This window comes from Capra hircus, chromosome 28, assembly GCF_001704415.2.
Source record: "Capra hircus breed San Clemente chromosome 28, ASM170441v1, whole genome shotgun sequence".
NCBI classification, from domain to species: Eukaryota; Metazoa; Chordata; class Mammalia; order Artiodactyla; family Bovidae; genus Capra; species Capra hircus.
Genome location: NC_030835.1, coordinates 34,938,490 through 34,961,513, shown reverse-complemented (window position 1 = coordinate 34,961,513; position 23,024 = coordinate 34,938,490). Strand labels below are relative to the sequence as shown.

General features: G+C 39.1%; 1 protein-coding gene across 1 annotated transcript in view; it reads left to right on the top strand.

Moving 5' to 3' along the window:
- The window catches only part of RYR2 (ryanodine receptor 2), an 814,256-nt gene that overhangs the window by 750,335 nt on the left and 40,897 nt on the right, over positions 1 to 23,024 (top strand). Inside the window, exons 89-97 of the mRNA XM_018042460.1 lie at positions 1,885 to 1,966; positions 4,542 to 5,839; positions 6,647 to 6,714; positions 8,662 to 8,809; positions 12,437 to 12,523; positions 13,294 to 13,512; positions 14,977 to 15,107; positions 16,830 to 16,872; positions 19,520 to 19,653. Coding sequence (XP_017897949.1) covers positions 1,885 to 1,966; positions 4,542 to 5,839; positions 6,647 to 6,714; positions 8,662 to 8,809; positions 12,437 to 12,523; positions 13,294 to 13,512; positions 14,977 to 15,107; positions 16,830 to 16,872; positions 19,520 to 19,653 — 2,210 coding nt within the window. The remainder of the gene's footprint in view (positions 1 to 1,884; positions 1,967 to 4,541; positions 5,840 to 6,646; positions 6,715 to 8,661; positions 8,810 to 12,436; positions 12,524 to 13,293; positions 13,513 to 14,976; positions 15,108 to 16,829; positions 16,873 to 19,519; positions 19,654 to 23,024) is intronic.

Sequence of the window (23,024 nt, the reverse complement as noted above, 5' to 3'; positions counted from 1 at the left end):
CACTGTAGGGAGAAAAATCTAGTGTGAGCTGAACTCAACTTGGACTTGTACAGAGATGATGGGAGGAGGAGGGGCAGATGATCAGGGCTCAGGGAAGAGAAAAACTATAAAAGGTTGGTCAGTGTAAACATGATGGGCCAGCTGTGTCTGCTAGCTGGCAAGCATTGACATTAGGATTCTACCTCCTGCAGAGCCTGGAAGACAGATTCTAGCATCCTCAGGTGTTGGCTGGAACAAATAATAAATTTTTTTGGCAGCCTAGAGTTTTCTCAGGCAAGCACCCTAAGAGGGCTTGGGGTCTTCCTAGTGAAGTAGCTTTGAGCTGTTAGAAACCATGGTTGTGTTTTGTTCTAGTCTTTTTTTCTTTTTCTTTTTTTTTAACTGAAGTATAGTTGATTTGCTGATGAGACAGTTAGATAGCATCACTGACTCAGTGGACTTGAATTTGAACAAACTCCTGGAGATAGTGAAGAATAAGGGAATCTGGCAGGCTACAGTCCTTGGGGTCACAAAGAGTTGGACACAATTGAACAACAACAAATAGTTGATTTTCAGTGTTGTATCAATCTCTGCTATACAGTAAAATGGCTCAGTTATATACATATGGGCATTCCTTTTTAATATTCTTTTTCATTATGGTTTATCACAGGATATTGAATATAGTTCCCTGTGCTACACAGTAGAATCTTGTTTATCCATCCTATAGTTTGCATCTGCTCATCCCATCTCCCAGTTGTTCAAGGCTTTATAAACCAAGATTAAAACCTACTTGGGAAGAGGGCCCAGAGGATTGGTCAAGGAGAGAATCTTTGTCAGTATCTAGTTATTGGTAACTTCTACCAAATAAGGAAATACAGTGATTGCTTTCATCTAATTGCTAGTGACATTTTAGTAAATAAAGAAAATCAACATGAACCAAATTTATCACAAGAGAGTTCTTACTTGGATGTATTTCCATCATTTTGTTAACATCTAGCAGTGCTACCTAGCAGTTGTTCATAGTTTGTAGACCTAGTTGAGGTACCAACTATTTAGAAAGAAATAAATCTCATCTTTCATACAGTGTTGAAATTTGGCTTCCTGTGTAGAAAAATTCATGTGAATAAAACATTACCTTGTGTGTGTGTATATATATATATATACATATATATATATGTATGTATTTTTTTTTGAAAAAAAGTATAGTTGTAAAATAAGACTCTGATGATGCATGGGGTTATAATGTAGATATCAATATTCCATGTTTTCAGGCACTGAATCTAAGCATAGTGATGTTTGTACACAACATATCTATATAAAATTTTTTTTTTCATGGTGATAAATCAAAGACAGAAAACCCAGAAAATTTTAAACAGAGAAATATCCAAGAGCCTAAGTTGGTAAATAAGATTCTGTGTGCACATTTTTTGGCCAGATTTATGTAGGGTAAGTTCATCTCATATCACTGTTATGCCTGTGTTTTCCAGAATAAGTTAATTTTTACAACGTGTATAGCATCTCAGTGTAGTAAGTTAGAAAGAAGAAAAGACAAGTCTAGTGTTTTCAAGGAGAAGAAAGACGCCCAGCGTTCAAAAGTACCTGAGTCTTGCCTACCTGACCCGAGGGTCTCCACCATTGCTTTAGCTCTTCCATACTCTTGTCAGATTTATTCATTGTCCTTATGAATACTTTAAAAAATATGAGTTGGAGTCAATAGTAAATACTCTTTCATTCTGAAGTGTGTATTTTTAATAAGCTGCAGATTTTTATTTGGCTTCTTTCTAGCTGTATAATGCTGTAAAGTCTGCTATTGGTAAAAAGGTATTCTTTTGTGAGAATAAGTATGACATTCTTGCTGCATAATTTTCTCATGTTATCTCAAATGCACTGTGTTAATACTTTCAGGACTCCAGTCAAATTGAGCTACTAAAAGAATTGATGGATCTTCAGAAGGACATGGTGGTCATGTTGCTGTCCATGTTGGAAGGTAGTTTTGATTTATATCTTCGAATCCCCTTTATTCTTTGAAGGATTCCGTATATGCTTGTTCTGGGAATCAGCCTGCTGCAAAGGATAAAATATCAGTGCTGAAAAGGGACAGATACCTCAGGCTTATTGCTGGCTTGACTACTCTTTTCTTTTTTTTATTTTGGATTTTTTTAAAAAATTTTTATTTTTACTTTATTTTACTTTACAATACTGTATTGGTTTTGCCAAGTTAGTTTTTTGTTGTTGTTGTTTTGTTTTTTAATTTAAAAAAAAAGAAATCCTGCCAATCGCAGGTCACAAAGCTATGGAGCGAAACCAGTAGTACCTCATTTTATAGTGGTATTTTTCATTTCACACTGATATCTTAAAGGGTATGCTCTTCGGAGAGTACCTTAACGAGGGTTTTGTTTGTTGTCATTTTGTTTGTTTGTAAGCAGTAAGGATTACAGATGTTTGGGGACACTCCAAATGCGTAAATTGCTGCTTTGAGCTGACTGCCTTATAGCTCCTGTGGGTCCTTAACATTTCTGCAGGTGGAGAAGGCAGTAGAGAGCACCCCACCCACCACGGCTGGTGGTAGCCTAAGTTCTACCTGCTACATGTCTGTTTCTTGGGTTTTCATTCTCTCTCTTTCCACCTCATTTTCCTTTGCTACTGTGTTTTCTTTCTATCTCAGGCAGTAAATATAGTGGGTAAGAGATTGGGTTCTGAGATCCGCCACGAGCACCCACCTATCCCGTTCTGACCCAGGCAGTGTGACCCTGCCGTGAGTAACGTCTCCGTTTCTCACTTCCCTCCTCTGTGAGACGGAGCTCAGAACAGCTTCTGCGAGCATTTCTGTGAAATCATGTGACTGCAACCAGAGCCACCATGTTTGCTATCATGTTCCCTATCCTTGTTTTCTCAAGTCCTTCCTAATTCCTCTCTCTCACTTAGTCTGCCCTGCGTTAACTAACTAAGGTAGTAGACACGCCTTGCCCTAGGACTTTAAAGATGCAGTGTTTGCTTGAAACCCTTAGTTGGCAGCCACTCTATATCCTCCAAGCACAGATCCTTTTCCCAGGACCTCAATTCAAGTTTTAGTCTAAACAGTAGCAACACAGACATAATAACTGAAGGAATAACGAGTTAAAATTAACCTCGTTTAAGTACTTTTTCATCTGAATACCAGGTTTGTGAATTGGATAGTATCGTTATCTCTCTTTTGCAGAGAGGCTAAGAAATCTGTCCAGGTTGCTGTGCCAGCAGATGGTGGGATCTGGATTCAAACCCCAACAGCATGGCTCCTGAGCCAATGCCTTTTTTGTTTGTTTGTTTGTTTGGCTGTGCAAGGTCTTCACTGCTGTGTGTGAGCTTTCTCTAATTGGGGTGAGTGGGGGCGACTCTCGAGTTGAAGTGCTCAGGCTTCTCATTGTGGGGGCTTCTCTCTTTGCCGAACATGGGCTCTAGGTGTACCACTTCAGTAGTTGTGGCCTATGGGCTTAGCTGCCCCGAGGCAGGTGGGATCTTCCTGGGCCAGGGATCAAACCCGTGTTCCCTTCATTAGCAGGCAGAATCTTAACCACTGGACCGCCAGGAAAGCCCTTGGGCCCATGCTCTTAACTCTGGTGTTTACTGCCTCATAGATGAACTCCAGAAACCCATCATCATGTATCTTTCTTCTGATGCCTGTGTTACATGTCACATTCTGTTTAAGGGATGATGACTCTATAATTTAGGGTAATATCTCATTTTCTTAGGCTTATTCATAATATGCCATTTTCTAGCTATAAACATTCTGAACCATGAAGAAATGTAAGGAGGTCTTTTACATTTTACATCAGAAAGAGCATCTAATTTGCCCTCAGTGGTTCCGTTTGAAGTCCTGGCCCTAGCTCTCAATAATCATGTTACAGCATGCACTTTAATTTAACCTTGCTAAACACAGTTTCCTCAATAGTAAAATCATAATTAATAATAAAAAGTACCTGTCTCACAGGTATTTTCAGGTATGAACATGAAATTAGGTGTAATGTCTGTGAGCAGTGATTTTTCATCCCCAAAGGGCTATGCATACACTCATTTTTATTATTGATATGAGGCTGGATTTCTGTTTCAGGCCTTAGGATAATATAAATATCTGCCTTTTTTCTTTTTAAAAAAAATCCTAAAGCATGTTGCTTCTAGGATCAAGTAAAGGGAAAAAATGTCAGCCTTTCATCACATATTGTTTTACATGCATTAGTCCAATTACTTTGTAAATATGCTTTTGTATGTGTTCATGTAATCACTTTCTAAAATTAGAGTTTACAAGTAATTATCCATCTTTTCCTTCACACATTGGAAGAGAAAAGAGCTATCTTTGATTCAGATGTCATAAAAGATTTATATTGTTATTTTCTCTATAGATACTTTTTTTAAAGACATTTTAAGATGTTTACTATTTACTTGCACAAGTTAGCAGCAACTTGCACAGTTGGACCAGGGTACAACAACTAAGCACACACACTCAACGTACATTGGTTTCTATCTGCCATCAACACTGGTTTTATTGGGAATGTTCATTTTGAGCCAATGCAATTCTTTATCCCCAGGCAATGTTGTTAATGGCACCATTGGCAAACAGATGGTGGATATGCTCGTGGAATCTTCCAACAACGTGGAGATGATTCTCAAGTTTTTTGACATGTTCTTAAAGCTCAAGGACTTGACGTCTTCTGATACTTTCAAAGAGTATGACCCCGATGGTAAGGGAGTTATTTCCAAGAGGGACTTTCACAAAGCCATGGAGAGCCATAAACACTACACCCAGTCCGAGACTGAGTTTCTCCTGTCTTGTGCAGAGACAGATGAAAATGAAACCCTGGACTATGAAGAATTTGTCAAACGGTTCCACGAGCCTGCCAAAGACATTGGCTTCAACGTGGCAGTGCTTCTGACAAACCTCTCCGAACACATGCCCAATGACACCCGGCTGCAGACTTTTCTGGAATTGGCCGAGAGCGTGCTCAATTACTTCCAGCCCTTCCTGGGCCGCATTGAGATCATGGGCAGTGCCAAGCGCATCGAGAGGGTGTATTTTGAAATCAGTGAGTCCAGCCGAACCCAGTGGGAGAAGCCCCAGGTCAAGGAATCCAAAAGGCAATTTATATTTGACGTGGTCAATGAAGGGGGAGAGAAAGAGAAGATGGAGCTCTTCGTGAACTTCTGCGAGGATACCATCTTTGAGATGCAGCTGGCGGCTCAGATATCAGAGTCAGATCTGAATGAGAGGTCAGCGAATAAAGAGGAGAGTGAGAAGGAGAAGCCGGAGGAGCAGGGTCCGAGGATGGGTTTCTTTTCCATCATGACGGTCAAGTCCGCCCTGTTTGCCCTCAGGTACAATATCTTGACCCTTATGCGGATGCTCAGCCTGAAAAGCTTGAAGAAGCAGGTGAAGAAGGTGAAGAAGATGACAGTGAAGGACATGATCACAGCCTTCTTCACATCCTACTGGAGTATTTTGATGAGCCTCCTGCACTTTGTAGCCAGCGTTTTCAGAGGCTTCTCTCGCATCATCGGCAGCCTCCTGCTGGGAGGAAGCCTGGTCGAAGGTGCAAAGAAGATCAAAGTGGCGGAGCTCTTGGCCAACATGCCAGACCCCACGCAAGATGAGGTTCGAGGAGACGGGGAGGAGGGGGAGAGGAAGACCCTGGAAGGGGCCCTGCCCTCTGAAGATCTGACGGACTTGAAGGAACTGACAGAGGAGAGTGACCTGCTTTCCGATATCTTTGGTTTGGACCTGAAGCGAGAAGGGGGGCAGTACAAACTGATTCCTCACAATCCCAATGCTGGCCTGAGTGACCTCATGAGCAACCCCGTCCCTATCCCAGAGGTGCAAGAAAAGTTCCAGGTAACTTACCTCCAGTCACAGCAGCTCTCTGGACTTCAGGTGGGCATGATAGGTGAACTTGACATCAGCTGTTTAGCTTGTGCCAGAGTGGTGTTCAGTAGATGACTTGACTTTCCAAAGAGTAATGGTTTTTTAGAAGGCAGAGCCAGCCAGCCTTTTGAAGGTCCTTTACAAATTATTTCATTGAACTGTGAAGGTACAAACTCTGGTACTCACTCTCAAGACATTAGGCAGTTGATCAATAATCATTCCATCCACAAGTATTTTATAAGGATTGGCCATGTGTCTAGTCCCCCTGGGTATCATACAGAATTTAAAGAAATGTAATATGTAATCATTGCTCTCAAGTTGCCTTAAAGAGTTTATTAGAAAGATAAACCGCTCATGAAAAAAATTAGAAAATCATTAAGTGGTAAGTAGCATAGGCCGCAGACTGTTGATTATGTGAGAAAATGGAAAGCTCAGTATGGCTTGGAGTAGCTGGTTGAGACTGAAGAAGTGGGACTTAGGTTGGTTTGGAGGATGGGTAAGATTTGAGTAGGTGAATGAGAGAAAGAAGATGGTTGTGAAATAAGCGGGAAGGAGCTTAGAAAGTTGGTGCTCCCTGCTGGCCTGGAAGGTGAGTGTGGGGAAGGGGAAATGCATGAACCAGCAGAAGGAAGGGCTCACGTGGCAGTTTTATCCCCTCGATTGAGGCAGGAGGGTATCATTTATAGGTTACAATTTGACACAGGGTCACAGAGCTTCCTGAACTCATTCAAAGGTGACGTGTTTTCTCACTTCTCTTTTCCCATGGACTCATCGAAGGAACAGAAGGCAAACGAAGAAGAAAAGGAAGAAAAAGAAGAAAGCAAATCTGAACCCGAGAAAGCTGAGTATGTGTCATTTCTGCGCCCTTTCCTTTGTTTCACTGTTTTTCACTCATCCTCTCCCTCCGGGGACGCTGTGGGGAGAATCTCAGGTTGCAAGGTGACACCTGTCATCTCAATGGAAGGCCCCATCCTCAGTGGGTGGGGATCAGTGTAAACACCTCCCTGGGGGGATGTGGGGGGTATTCCTATCTCTTTCTGGTTCCATGAGGATTTTGTTTGTGTGTTTCTCAGCAGAAACGACTTTATAATTCCATGTGATGTTCTCTGCAAGATGACTGTTGTATTTTTTTTTTAATTGAGCATCTATTCTGTCCTTGTAAAGAAGGGAGGGGACAGGCATTCTGAATGCCATTGCATAGACTCTTAGGGAGTGGTGGTCCTCGACGCACTGTCCCAGGGCCACCTGCTGAAAAATCACCTGGCTGCTGCTCCTGCTGCTGCTGCTAAGTCACTTCAGTCGTGTCCGACTCTGTGTGACCCCAGAGACGGCAGCCCACCAGGCTCCCCATCCCTGGGATTCTCCAGGCAAGAACACTGGAATGGGTTGCCATTTCCTTCTCCAGTGCATGAAAGTGAAAAGTGAAAGTGAAGTCGCTCAGTCATGTCCGACTCTTAGCTACCCCATGGACTGCAGCCTACCAGGCTCCTCCGTCCATGGGATTTTCCAGGCAAGAGTACTGGAGTGGGTTGCCATTGCCTTCTCCAACATCAACCACCTGGAAAGTCTGTTAAAGACACAGTTTCCTGGGCCCCCGCACAGATACTGAGTCAGCAGGGCTGGTGTGGGGCCCAGGAAGCTTCATTTTCACCAACAGTCTTGGTGCTATCGAGAGCACAGTTATAAATGCATTACTAAGACATAAAGAGCTGGATATGAAACAATGAAAATGTGTAATTTCCCATAAAACTGGCTTCCTGTTAACAATGGAAACCTACATCATTCCCCCAGTTTGCACAGTTTTATATGCATATTTTCTAAAATTGGGGAAAGCAAATTTTTAACTGTATATAGTGCCACTGTTCTCACATGGCACTTTACTTTTCTCCTCTGTTCTGTTATTTTCTTTGGCCTGTTTTCATTGTCTGTTTTTTCCCCCCTAGAGTAGACAAATGTTGGTTTAGAATTGTGTTAATAAAATTAAAATAATATTAAAGTGAATAATTCAGAAAGAATTCTTATTTCTAATATTTTCATGGGGAAACAGTTTTATTTAACTTTCTCACATGCATGCTTGACATTGCTAGAGTTAACCTCTTGAGTAATTTAACACTTTTGCAGGGAAAAACAAATTTTTAAATTTCCAGGATATTTGAGAAAATTTAGAAGCGTTTTAAGCCCTAACAGCTAGTCATTGTTAAGGACTGAACATTAAAATCAGAATTTAAAAACAAGGTATGTTGAAAAGTCACAGCCAAAAAAAGTCATCATTATTACTCTGTTTTCAGTTAAATATTTTATCATACACGTTGAAAGGAATATGCAATATATAGACACAAAGATACTTGAAGCCTGTAAAATTTTCAAACATATGCAAAAAAGAGAAGGTTATAATGTACACCCATAAACCCATCACCTAGTTTTAACAAGGGCTTCCCTGGTAACTCAGCTGGTAAATTCTGTATATTGAAAGTCACAACCAAAAGAAAGTCTCCATTATTCCTTTTTCAGTTAACTATTTCATTGTACACTTGGAAAGGAATATGCTGGGCAGAGATTCAAAGAAAATTAAAGCCTGTAAGATGTCCTATAGAGCTGAACTTCACAGAATTATCCATATATAGGAGGCTATGATAAGCCAGAAATTCTACCTCTAATTCTAAAATTAGAGGTTTCAGTTATTAAAACTGATACTATGATTTAAATACTTGTATGTTTATATATTTTGGCATAAAACTTGTTCAGTTCTTTGGTTTCTGGATGGTTTATATTTCCCTCATTTGCGTTCATAGAGGAGAAGATGGAGAAAAAGAAGAAAAAGCCAAAGAAGACAAGGGTAAACAAAAACTGAGGCAGCTCCACACACACAGATACGGAGAGCCAGAAGTTCCTGAGTCAGCATTCTGGAAGAAAATCATAGCCTATCAACAGAAACTTCTAGTAAGATGTTTTAAAATGCATATTGTTTTTGATATATTGTAAGACCATAATCATTCGGGTGCAGTAAATATCCACTGACCTTCCCTCGGGTGGTAATCAGGGAACCAAGTCAGCCCTGAACGTATATTGTATTTGCCCATCTTAGTGTTTATATGTTGAAATCAATGTCTTGGTCCATGGCTCCCTATTGTCAAACCCATAATCTCTGCACACATTCCCGTGACCTGAGACCATGTGATTTAGTGACTGCCAGCATCTTCCCAAAAGGACATTTTAAGGGTAAGTTAATTAACATACCCCAAGGCTCCCTCTTTGCAGGATGCTATGTAAGGCTCTGCAATACATGATAGCAAAACAAACCTTCTAGGGGACAAGCAGTTCATCTTGATGTTTCAGAGTGGGGGTAGTCAATCTTTCTTGAATTGCCCTTTTATTAAAAATCCAGTTATAAAAATATTAATGCAGTGAGCCAACTCTCCAGTGATAAGAAGATCTATTCAAAATTTTTCTTAAAATGGAAATAAGTAAAAAAGTGAAAGATGAGGGAGAAGATAGTTCTTTATGTAGTATCCTAAACATTTTTCAGAAATGTTCCTTTAGTTAATAAAACATCTGCTTAAATGTGGAAAACAAGGAAGATGTAGTTCTATATTCCTATTCATACAGGATGGAATTGTTAAAAATTTTGTCTGAAAGACCCTTTATATAAGTATGTATGTATATGTGTATAAATATTATATATTTGTATCATATAAATAGGAAAAGATTAGGAGATTAATGTCTCAAATAAACCTACATGAGGTACTGACCAAAAATGTCAGACCTAGAAATTAAGAACAGCACTCCATAATAAAGCCATTTGAAAGGCAAAATCATATTTAACCTTTGAGGAAAAAAAAGACCAAAAACTCATATAGTATAGAACTTCACCTATAAGGAAAATGGATTGTTCTCAGTCATGATATATTCTAACTGCTTGTACATAAATGGATATATATGACATATTTTAAATAATTTACAGATATATATTTTATTAATAGTTAGAACTATGTTTTCTTAAACTACATTGTCTGTTTCCTGCATTATTTAATACAGAGTAGACTGAATGCAAATGTTTCTGAGGCAACTCTGGATAATCCACGGTTTGGTTTGCTGTCACCGTAGCTATGGCGGCAGGTGTGGTCTGGCTAGGGTGTGAAGTTGTACAGGTGCTATGATAAGCTGTAGCAGCCCCAGTGGGTTCCTGAAGACTTGGTGTAACCACAGTTGAACAAAACAAGTAGTGGAGGTTTTTTCCCCCTTCCTTCTGTCCCAGAGGTGCCTTCTTTCCTGTTTCTCTTTGCACCATCCCTTTCTTTGCTCACCTGTTTGCATGCACAAGCCTAATCATGGCCACATCAGGTGCCACAGTGCCTCTCATGACCCCAGTCTTCGTGACCTTCCAGCTCAGATAACCAAAGTCACTAACCCAGCCCCTGTAACCCAGTCCCACCTTCTAAGGAGAACCAGTGTGACTGACCCAGTTTGGACATGGTGGCCAACTTTGGTCCTATAAATGGTGGCAGAACAGTCAGGATCATATGTGGGGAGATGACACCATCCAAGTCGGGTGTGCCGTGGAGAGGGATAACTAATGAAGTATCATTCTGATTTGGCCTTAGAATCCTAAAGCCCCTGATATATCCAGATAGATACTTTCTAGTAATCTCACGGAGAAGGCAATGGCACCCCACTCCAGTACTCTTGCCTGGAAAGTCCCATGGATGGAGGAGCCTGGTGGGCTGCAGTCCATGGGATCACGAAGAGTCGGGCACGACTGAGCAACTTCCCTTTCACTTTTCACTTTCACCCATTGGAGAAGGAAATGGCAACCCATTTCAGTGTTCTTGCCTGGAGAATCCCAGGGACAGGGGAGCCTGGTGGGCTGCCGTCTATAGGGTCGCACAGAGTCAGACACGACTGAAGTGACTTAGCAGCAGCAGCAGTCATCTCGCACTTAATATTAAAACAAATTCTTGGTATGTCCCAAAATCTTTTCACTTAAACCCACTTCTGCTCCAATAAGTGTTTTGTACTTTTCCCCCATAGCTCAATAAATGACACCAAGCATTTACTTACTTGCTCAGACCCCAGAATCCAGAAGTTTCCATCTCTTGAGTCCTTTCCTCTTTCCTACCTCAGATAAATCCAAGAATAATTCTCAGCTCTCTCTCTTTCAAATATATCCAGAATCTTCCCAGTTCCCACAGTCACCGCTGGTTCAAACCACCACCATCAACATCCTCTTTCTGCATCCTGCAGTAACTTTCTAACTGGTCCCCTGCCTTCCATGCCTCCAGTCTACTCTGTACACAGTAGCTGGGATCATCTTCCCAAATCATTATCTGATCGCATCAAGCCCTCTTCAGCTCCTTCAAGAGCTTGCCATCTCATTTACAGTAAAGTAGTAATTCCAGTTATAATAATAAGATTAATGATGACCTTCCCCTATAGTAACTTATCTAATCCTCATAACAAACTTATGAGACAGATTTTGTTGTTATCCCCACTTTGGTGGTGGTGGTGGTGAAGTTGCTCAGTCGTGTCCGACTCTTTGCAACCCCGTGGACTGTAGCCCACCAGGCTCCTCCGTCCATGGGATTCTCCAGGCAAGAATACTGGAGTGGGTTGCCATTTCCTTCTCCAGGGGATCTTCCCGACCCAGGGATCAAACCCAGGTCTCCCGCATTGGAGGCAGACGCTTTAACCTCTGAGCCACCAGGGATCCCCACTTTACAAGTAAGAAAAGTGATGCTTACAAGAGTGATTAAGTCTCTTGTCCACATCCTGCAGTGAGGAAGTGGTGGGATCAGGCTTCATACCCAGGCAGTATGGTCCCAGCAATCAGATACTGAACCACTGCACTCTAAGGGGCAACACTTTTTCTTTTTCTAACGTTTCTTTTGTGTTTTTGGAGATACACCTTACAAGCAACAGTTAAGTCTGCAGACTTCAATTGTACAGCTCAGCTGGATAAATGTTCACACACATAACATCTGTGTAGTGACCAATATCCACAGCACAAAGCACAGACTTTTTATCAAAGGCCTACAGAACGGTGTCCCCCTCTCACCTCTCTGACCTCATTCCTTCTCACTCTCTCTTCCTCTCACTATGGTACCACCTCACTATCCATCAAACACACCAGCATCACTCAGAATTCAGGACCTTTGCCCTCCAAGCTCTTTCTATGACGTTCCCTTCCCACACTGTTCACTTGATTATTGTCCTGTGGCATCTAGGCCTCAGCTCAAATGTCACCTCCTAAGAGCCTTCCCTGACCACCCATCCAGATAGTACCCCCTTCTCTAAGTCCTTAGTCTGATGGATTTTTCTTCATAGCGTTTACCATTCCCAGAAATTAGGCTATTTTTTTATCTGTGAGTGTGCTTCTTTATATCTGTCTACTCTGTGATGGTTTAAGTTTTCTTATTCACTATTATGTTGACAGCACCAATCATGGGACTTAATAAATGGGAGGCCCTCAAGAAACAGTTTTTGGTAAATGTATGAATGCTTTATTTCAATTGCCTGCAAATTTCAAATCTCTTGATTCAATGACCTTTTAATAATTTTTTTCACCTTCAGAACTATTTTGCTCGCAACTTCTACAATATGAGAATGTTAGCCTTATTTGTCGCATTTGCGATCAATTTCATCTTGCTCTTTTATAAGGTATGTATGTCTTAGTCTTTTAATAACCAATATGAAACCACAAGTTGACTGAATTGAATGTAATGATTTGACGGATCCACTAGTAAGCACATGAACACCTTTTCTGAAATGGATTTTGATGAAAGAGAAAACCTGAATCTCAGGCACATCGCTGACTGTCTAGGACAGCAAGACTAGATTAGCTCCTTCGCATTGAGAAATGCCCCCACTGAAGAATATGGGATTTTAGAGTGTTTGCCCCCAGTACTTATAGCCTGATTTGGCTGGATATATCACATGTATGAACATGTCACATGTATCTTGGTATGGCATACTTGTATTCCATTAAATGCTTTTGATCATTGAGAAGACAGCTTAGCCATCTAATTTTCCCCTACATGCATTTTAACCCTGGTAACTGGTTAGACTAGAGGGAATTTTTAAAATATGGTCATTGTTTGCCTTTTTTTTTTTCTATTGAATTTTAGTTGATTTATAATGTTGTCTAAGTTTCAGTTGTATGGCAAAGTAATTCATTTATGTGTGTGTGCCTACACATATATTTTCTTTCTTAGATTCTTTTTCATTATAGGTTATTATAAGATATTGAATATAGTTCCCTGTGCTGGGTTTTTAAAAAGCTATCCTTTCAGCCTATGCTTTTATTCTTTTCATCATGCAGTGGCTTCGCATCCAGCTCTTTGTTGATAAGGCAGAGTTTCCATTGTTTCTCGTTTACCCTCATCTCTTAGAGAAAATGAACTGACTGTTCTCTAAATGGTTTGAATCAGGTCTCCACTTCTTCTGTGGTTGAAGGAAAGGAACTACCCACTCGCAGTTCAAGTGAAAATGCCAGAGTTAGCAGCTTGGACAGCAGCTCGCCTAGAATCATCGCAGTGCACTATGTGCTGGAGGAGAGCAGTGGCTACATGGAGCCCACACTGCGGATATTAGCCATTCTGCACACGGTCATCTCTTTCTTCTGCATCATTGGATACTACTGCTTGAAAGTAAGATAGTAAGCCACTGAGGAACTTGTGCATGTTGTTCTGGGGCAGCAGATTCTGAGATGAAAACTGCAGACACCTAGTTTATTAGGGACTGTTCCATCAGTACCTGAGGGGCAAAGGGAAGAAGCAGCATGGGGAAGAGAGAACAGTGGGGCTACAGTACAGACCCAACAGGGCATGTCACAGCCTCTGTTCTGAGGTTGAGACACCCCTTCAGGGTGGTGCTGGGCTGGGGACATTGGAGCCTGGCCTTTAGAGCTCTGTGTTGACCAGTCACTGGCTACAGGCTGCCCTGGGAAGGGGGATGTGGCTGTCACATTGTATTTTTTTTTTTCCCCCCACAGTAATTATTCACATATGGAGAATTTCACCTATATCTTGACAGCACAGCAGTGACCAGCCCACTATGTACTAGCAATGTTCAATGTAGTAAAATTTCTAGAAATATATCATATTCAATCTCTAAGTCGTTTCAGTTATTCTGCAATAATATTAGGCACATATTTCTCACCATCCTTGGCAGAAATGCTTCACAGTTTGTCGCACATCACCCAGGAAACAGTGTAGCTTCATCCCTAGACCCTTGTTGAAGGGAGTAGTGTAGTTTGGTGAACAGGACTCAAGGTTGTCTCTCTAAGTGCTCAGAGCTTCACAGTAACTTTGCAAACCTCTTTTATCTTTTCCTAACATGGCACTGTTACGCTGCAGGGCTTTTGTTTCACTGTTCCCTGCTTCTGATTGGGAAGCTTATACAAGACTTTTGAAAAACTAGGGTCCAGAGTAAATTATTAGAATGTAACGTTTTCTTCAGAAACACCTCTACCTCCCTTTCCTTCCCTTGTTTTATGAGAGGGAACGGGGGGTGTTCTTAGATATTTCCACAGTGTTTGCATCTTTTTTGCATCTGTGTCGTGTGTAAACTCTGTGCATATGAAAAGAGTGTCAGTAAATTCTGGAGACATTTTGGCAAATTGACAAACATTTTTGCTGATGTTGAAATTAAAATTGATTTCAAAATAACATATAAGCATGCTGAGCATGCAGTTATTAAAGAGATTTTTCAAAGCTCTAAAATTTTTTTAAAGTATGCATTTTGGAACATTATAAGTGCTATCTTTTACTGCATCCATATATATATATGTGTATATTATATGCAAAAGAAAAGAAATTTTGTATAATCTTTTTCTCAATATTTAAAATTTATTTCATTAATGCAAATTATCTATGAACCTCTCTATGTTTAAAAGCATATGCATACATATACCTACACTATCTTCTGTTTTTCTGAAACCTCTAGATGCTTCTTTCTGCCTAAATATAGCTGGTTCATTTTCACTCATTTTTTACTTTCCTGGAAGTAACATGGGAAATATTTCTTTCCAAAAGCTGTTTTGTATAGATAGTGACCACAAGAGATCCCAGTTAATGTAAACTAATTTTAACATGTTTATTTTTCAAATGTAGGTCCCACTGGTTATTTTTAAGCGAGAAAAGGAAGTAGCTCGAAAATTGGAATTTGATGGGCTTTATATTACAGAACAGCCTTCAGAAGATGATATTAAAGGCCAGTGGGATAGACTCGTAATCAACACACAGTGAGTAAAGAATTAGATGAGACATTTCTGTGCTCAGAAAATTTCAGGACGTAAAATACGTTGCCAGAGTTCCTGCAGATTTGTCAAAAGTTTAGCAGAAGTGAATAATAGTTATATATTCAGCCAAGAAAACCAAATGACTGAGCTCCATCATCCTGTTAATGGATGCCATCAATTTTTGCCCTGTGTGTTCTGATTTCCTCCATCAAAAATGGCTTTAAGTCCATTTCCACAGCAGTAATGGAACTTAACGTCCATTACTCAGTGTTCAGGGAAGTGTGTACACAACCTGCAATGCAAGGTTATCTCACAGAAAAGCATAGAGAAAGCCAAAATTATTCATTAAGGAAAGGGTTGTAGCATTAAAGGCAAGAATATTGAATTTCACCTGTTTAATCTGAGTTGGAAGTTTTTAATTGGTATCATCCAGCAGTCTGGTATATACCTAGCTAAGCATTATGACATGTAAAATATGACGGAAAAAACAAGTGCTTTTTCTGTGTGCTAATTATTTAGCCTTACAAGATCAAAATCCAAATGACTAGCTGTTGCTTCAGATATAAATCCATCATTGAAGTCTAATATACACTATTAGAGGTATTAATGATACAATATTTTTTAGTAGTTTGTACTACTTTAGTGAAATAAATTCTTTTTAATTGTAATTATTTTTTTTATTCTTAAAAAGTTATGATTTCTAGTAAGTTCAAATGGGGATGATTTATATGTGTGTTATTAACATTTGAAGGGCAGCCCTGTAGCTCAGACGGTAAAGAATCTGTCTGCAATACAGGAGACCCAGGTTCGATCCCTTGGTTGGGAAGATCCTCTGGAGGAGGGAATGGCAACCCACTCCAGTATTCTTGCCTGGAGAATCCCATGGACAGAGGAGCCTGATGAGCCACAGTCCACGGGGTCGCAAAGAGTCAGACACGACTGAGCGACCAGCCATAGCACATAGCCATATAAACAGTTACTCTAAATGCTCAGTATTTTGTTTGAAAGTGAAGTCACTCAGTTGCGTCTGACTCTTTGCAACCCTGTGGACTGTAGCCCACAGTCCATGGGATTCTCCAGGCAAGAATACTGGAGTGGGTTGCCATTTCCTTCTCCAGGGGATCTTCCCAACCCAGGGATTGAACCTGGGTCTCCCACATTGCAGGCAGACGCTTTAACCTCTGAGCTACCAGGGAAGCCCAATATTTTGTTTAGCAACTCTATTTACTAATACTAAATCCAATCAAGTGTGTCCCCTTAGGTGAATTCTCAAGATGCCAGCATCATGTGATGATACTATGCTCAGTTTCCTTGAGTTTTCTCAAGGTGGGAATGAGTTTTTTTTTTAAACTTCATAAGAGAAACAAGGACAGATTTTTAGATACTTTAATGTTTTAAGGACAATTGACAAAGAAATGTATATATTGACATATTGTACACAAATAAAAATATAACTCCTTATTAATAAACATGTTCATATGTTTATCCATAACAATATTAGTCCATATGTTTTGTGATTTACATGGATATATTAACATTTAAAATAATATTTAATATTCTTATAGAAAATTATGGAATAAGATGGGAAAAATACACTGTAATTTCTGTGGAAAAAACATGTTTACATATTATTTTTAGTATTTTGTTTATTCCAAACAATATATTGTTATTTATCATTTTTTTAAATGATACTATATTTTACTTCTGTGCTTTTGTATCTTTTAGGTCATTTCCCAACAACTACTGGGACAAATTTGTTAAAAGAAAGGTAATACTAATTAGAGCACTTTAAATTTTCTATTTTTTCCTAAAATGCAATTCAGATTTTAATTTGCTGTGGCTCATATGTAGAATGAGATATTGAGGTATGCTTTATCTGTCAGTGTCATTTCAAAATGGAAATAGGATTGAATATGAGTTTCAAAAATTTCACAAGAAATCCATACTCTGCAGCTAAAAATTAAAGAAGCATTGCTCATCCACCCATCCTCTGACTCAGACGATTAAACATGCTCAGCCTGTACATTAAAAAGAACTGGTAAGAATTTTCTCTGAGATTGGGTGACTGACTGAAGGTTCTTTTCTGATAAGACAGCTAAGTTACCAGGGCTGGGATCCTCCCTTACAATAAAGAAGTAAAGTTGTATAACAACAGATGACTAAATTTTATTTACTTTATATAAACTTCAAAGACCTTTTTATTTTGATAGTTTTTTTCTTCTGATGCACAATGCATCATAGGATGGTAAAAAGAAGACAGATAATAAGACTATCAGCTCTGATTTTGAGAGTCAAGCATTATCTATGCTCTTCCTACCACATATTTTCAAATGTAGATCACTTTTTAAAGAAAATATAATAATGCATACATAGTACTTGTGTATTGTAAAATACAGTCAACATTATTTTGCAGCTCCTCCTTATTCCTTGAACCCTCCAGTTGCCAAGCTGAATCAACTCATGCCATGTACCATAATGAGTTGTAGCTCTCATGTATATATATGGTCTGAGGTAGAATGGCCACAAATATCTGCTGAATGAAGTGATCTTTTCCCCCTTTGATTCCACCAGTTTAGGGGGACTCAGAGGGTGTTTGGTGATTAGCAGCTGCAAATTTTTTGTTACCAGTCTGAGGGGAGAAAGAGAGTTTGCCAAGAATTTAAATCAAGTACATCATTTCAAATGAAGCGCATTAAAGAAAACAGAACAACACAAAAAACCCTCAAGACTTTCTAGTTGGAAGGAGCGGAATGTGTGCTGATTTTCGTTTCGGTGCAAGTTTTTTGTCTCCTTGTGACCACAAAGCAGTAGCATTGCACTAATGAGTCATCCAAATTAGGCCAGAGCTTTGAAAGAATAATTTTTAAGTAATTTAAAATAGATGATTTGAATATTTTATTCATATTAATTATTTAACAGTATAAAGAAGCAACGTTAAGTTGTCTCCAAAGGAAATGATATATCTAGAGTCAAATAAGTAGACAAATTGTAATTGCGGCTAAGACTCTTCATGGCGTTCCTGCTCTGGGATCCAATTTGTGCTCCTGGGTGAGAATATAACCCCTAAAGAACTCCCACTCAGATCAGCCCAGCCCCTTTTCAGTACTGGGAGAATAATGCAAAACAAATTGTTCTAATGAACCTGAATAGTATACATTCATAGGATTTTAAACTACCATTGCTCTTTTATGTTTTATTTCACTCTACCTGTTTGTACACATTCCAGAAATGCTTATTTTAATTTCTGCTAATTTCTGCTAAATTTCTTTCTGTTTAGATATTTTTCCATCACCTACTCTAATCTTTTATTTAACAATCCCCCTCCTTTCTCTCTGGCTCCCAGTGCCTTTGTTTCTCCTGCATCCCTTTTTCTTGCTTTCTTACCCCTCTTTGCTGCCAGTTCTCTCTGCTTCTGGGCTTCTTTCATTACTTTTGCTGTTGCCTCCATTTTCACTGATGTGCAGGATCCTCATGGTATATAAACCCTAGGCCAAGTGTTGCTATATAAGAGACAGAGGTACTGAGCTCACAGGTGATCTGTGAGCCCATGTCTAGGCATTGATTTAAAAACCCAGTACTTGGGCAAAGCCAGGCCAATGTGACAGGACAGAGGGGCAAGGAAATCAAGGGGGTTGCTAAGAAGTGATTCTAGTGATGGATAAAACATCTATACTAGAATTAACTGAAGACCTGAGGATGGTGACGAGGTTTCAGGTTCAGGTGGAGACCACAGAGGGAATACCAGCATGTCGTGACCGTCCCAGTGGCGTGCTGTGCTCTATGCAGGAGACCTTTGCTGAGTCAGCCTTTCCTGGATGCTTCCTCATCTGCTCTTTTGCCAGGCCTACCAACCCTGGGCACGTTACATTCTCTAAGATACAGTTTCTTTGTCTGCAGAGCAGGATGCTAATAAGAGCCCCATGATGGAAAACAAGTCAAAATTCTTAGCATAATTCCCGGCATAAAGTATGAATTTGGTTGAAGTTACCTTATTCCATTACCTCCCACCACCCCTTTACCCATTTCCTTCAGCCCATCTTCTATTTGCATGCCTTCCTCTTGCCTTGGAAATCATGTTCTTCAGCTAGGTATTATTTAAAATGCTTTAAGTAGACTTGCCTGGCAGTCCAGTGCTTAGACCCCACATTTCCAATGCAGGGGGTGCAAGTTCGATCCCTGGTTGAGGAACTAAGATCCCACATGCGGTGCAGCCTGCCCTAAATAAATAAATGCTGTTAAATTCACTTAGACCTTAATAGTATGATCATAGAACATGAGCTGTAAGTTAGATTTTTAAGTGAACTTGAAAGTAATACATATATTATGTGTTAAAATCCTCTGATGCTTGTATGTGTGTACAGAGATGAGACTACTTAATGGTGGAGGTCTGTAAAATGCTTTTATTCTTGCCCCAGGTTATGGATAAATATGGAGAGTTCTATGGCCGAGACAGAATCAGCGAGTTACTTGGCATGGACAAAGCTGCCTTGGACTTCAGTGATGCCCGGGAAAAGAAGAAGCCAAAGAAAGACAGCTCCCTGTCAGCTGTGTGAGTGTTAATTCTGCTCTATTCAAGATGTAGGTAGAAAGGAGGAAAAATGAATACACTTCTAAATTTGTTAGTGCATTGATTTCCTTTCCTTCAATGTCAGAAGAACAGAGAGATGAGCGAAACAGTATATACACAAAATCTGCTTTTGTACTTCTGAGCTCTGGAATCATTAGATTTAATCTATAACTTTTGAACATGTCTTTTTTTATTATTTATATAAAGCAAGAAAAAAAGATTTATGTTCTTAATTTGATTTGCCTTTTTACCCCTAAATGCCACTTAAGTCGAAGTCAGAGGTACAAAAATATAATATTTGACTATGTTTTCTTAAAGCTTCCTACTTGAAAAGAAGTTAATTTTCTTATTTTGGAAAAGGGAGTCATGTAAGCCTTTTATTAGAAATGTTCAAAGTTCATATCCTTTTATTATAATTGTTCTATTTTATTTAAATAGCAAAGACTTGGTACCATGTTATCATACTATTACTTAGAAAGTTTACATTAAAATGAGGCACCCTTATATAGTATTTGCATGGAATGTTATGATATAACTAGGAGAATGTAAACTGGTTGACTTCACCAGAAACTGACTTTCACACACACGTGTAGTGTGAGTATATGTATATATACATCTATTTCTATTTTACAAATTTAATCAACTATAATCTGAAAATAAATGTAAAGCCCACATGCTTTTAAAAAGTAATTTCTTATTGTAGTCACAACAATTTTAGAAAAAAGCAGTGGTTACTGTCCCTTATTTAGGTGCATTTAAGGTGTCAGTCAACTAGGTATGTGATGATTTCTTTGAAAACATAAATATTTAAGGTTCTGTAGAGCAGTGTTAGATTGTCTTAGATAAATATTTTAGTTAGCATTAAAAAAGACACTTTGGCTGACCTATCTTTTTGGTCATTTTTTTTTTTTCTCTCTGAAGCCTTGGTTAGAACTAGTTGAGTCTAAAAATAATGTGAACCCAGTTTAAAGTAGTTCAATAAGCAAATATGTAACAGAAATTATGAACTTAAGTTTAAAGTATTATCTGGTACTTTAAGAAAACAAATACGTTTCCTAAAGACCAAATCACTATATATAAGAAGAAACACAGTTGATAACCCTTAGGCATTAAGACCTTTATGTTAGAATATCATGTGAAACAAGGACAGTGGTGAAAAGTATGCTGAGTTTCCCACCAACATTTTCAGATCCCTGATAAGCAAGGTAGAATTAAATAGTTTTACTGAATTATGCATTTTACATGGGCTTCCCTTGTGGCTCAGCTGGTAAAGAATGTGCCTGCAATGCAGGACACCTGGGTTCGATCCCTGGGTTGGGAAGATCTCCTGGATAAGGGAAAGGCTACCCACTCCAGAATTCTGGCCTAGAGAATTCCATGGATTATACAGTCCTTGGGGTTGCAGAGTCGGACACAACTGAGCAACTTTCACTTTCACTGAATTATGCATTTTACATGGTCATATTTGTGACTGGAAAATAAGTCTGAAAAAACAGAAAAGTTTAGACTACTGTTTTACTATGAACAGTTGTAAATTAGTGGAATTTTCCACTGTTTTACATGGTAAATATTTGCAGGTTTGACCGCTAGAAAAGTACCAAGAAACTAATGTGGATTTTATTAATACCATTAAATAGGGATAATAAAATTACAGTTTGCTAGTGAATAACACACATCACTAGGAAAAAATTTACATGTAGTGTTCCTTTATTAAAGTGTTTAAAAAGATGGAGTTTTAAAAGATGATCTGGTTTCTATATGAATATTATCTTAATGAGAACATTTGCATGCAGGATGATTCATGTATCTGTGTGTGCATGTATTTATCAATCAAATATAGAGGGCTTGGTATGTGCACATTTGGGATTCCCTGGTGGCTCAGTGGTAAAGAATCCACCTGCTAATGCAGGAGACCTGGGTCCAATCCCTGGGTCAGGAAGATCCCCTGAAGAAGGAAGTGGCAACCTGCTCCAGAATTCTTGCCTGGGAAATTCCATGGACAGAGGAGCCTGGCGGGCTAGTCCGTGAGGTAGCAAAAGAGTTGGAAGTGACTTAGCGACCAAACAACAGCAGCGACAAACATGCGCATTTAAATAGGTGGCCACCCGCCCTCCTGGGGTAGAATGGCCTCCAACAGCCAGACAGCCTGCATGCTTCTTCACTGTGTCTTCATGGAGTGAGAGGGGCGCTTATATCTCAGAGCTCTCGGGCTTCTAGTTTACCTCGGAACCAAACCCTGTGGCTGGGGAGGCTGTGACTGGTCTAGATCAGCTGTGCTCCATCCCTGAGGGTGGCGTCAGCTCTGCCCAAAGAGCATTCTTGCCACCATTAGTGAGAAGAGAGCACTGTGTACTGCAAAATGCTTTTCATGCAGTTGGTAGGACTTGCTACCCTAAATAATGATAGGGATGGAAAAGAACTAATCATAAGAATAAATTTTTGAATCACGAAAGTACCATGGGAAATTCAGACATCCTGATAAAACCTTTATTTTATTTTGGATTGGTTTCATGGAATACAATTATGCTCTCATGCAAACTGTCCCAGTGTGTTGATCTTTTCAAGAAAAAGTATTGTTATATTGAAACCTATTGTAAATATTCATGAAACTTTAAAAATGATTACTTAAAATAACAAAATTACAACTCAAAGACAGTTTTATTTCCTTAAAAGTAAAAGATTCTAGGCTAAAGTAAATTAAACCTAACTCCAAGGGGAAAAACCTCCTGTGAAATCAACTTAAAAAAAAAATCAACTTTAGATGATAAACTATTTATCACTGCACTTATAACTTAAGATTGGCCTAATTAAAGAAATGATTAAAAAAGTAATTAAAGACTAAAACAAACAAAAAAGACTAAAACATCATCTCTAGAGAAGCCCTTTTAAAAATAGCACTAAAAATTACATCTTATTATTATATCAATTCCTAGAATTATGGGAAGGCTAACAAAATTATAATTTCTAGCCCTATAAACCAATGCAAGTTCTGAAAAAAGAAAGCTGAAAAGTATATTTCAATACATGTCTATTTTATTCTGCAAAGATCAAAAATATTTATGTTTCAATTCATTCATTCAACATTAGTCAATATTATATGATACACTGACTGTATCATATAATGTGCTTGGTGATGGGGATTTTAGAGACTACTGAGAGAGGTGTAAATACATGTACATACATACACACCTACAGCTACAAAACTGGGAAATGATTATAAAGGGAGGTGACTACGAAGTGCTGTGGGAACCAAGCAGGGGAAGGGTTAAATTCCTTTATGGATAGAGAAGGATGTGAGAAGGGGCATTTCTGAAATTAAAAGGAAACAAAAACAGAACCAGTAAGCCCTTTCA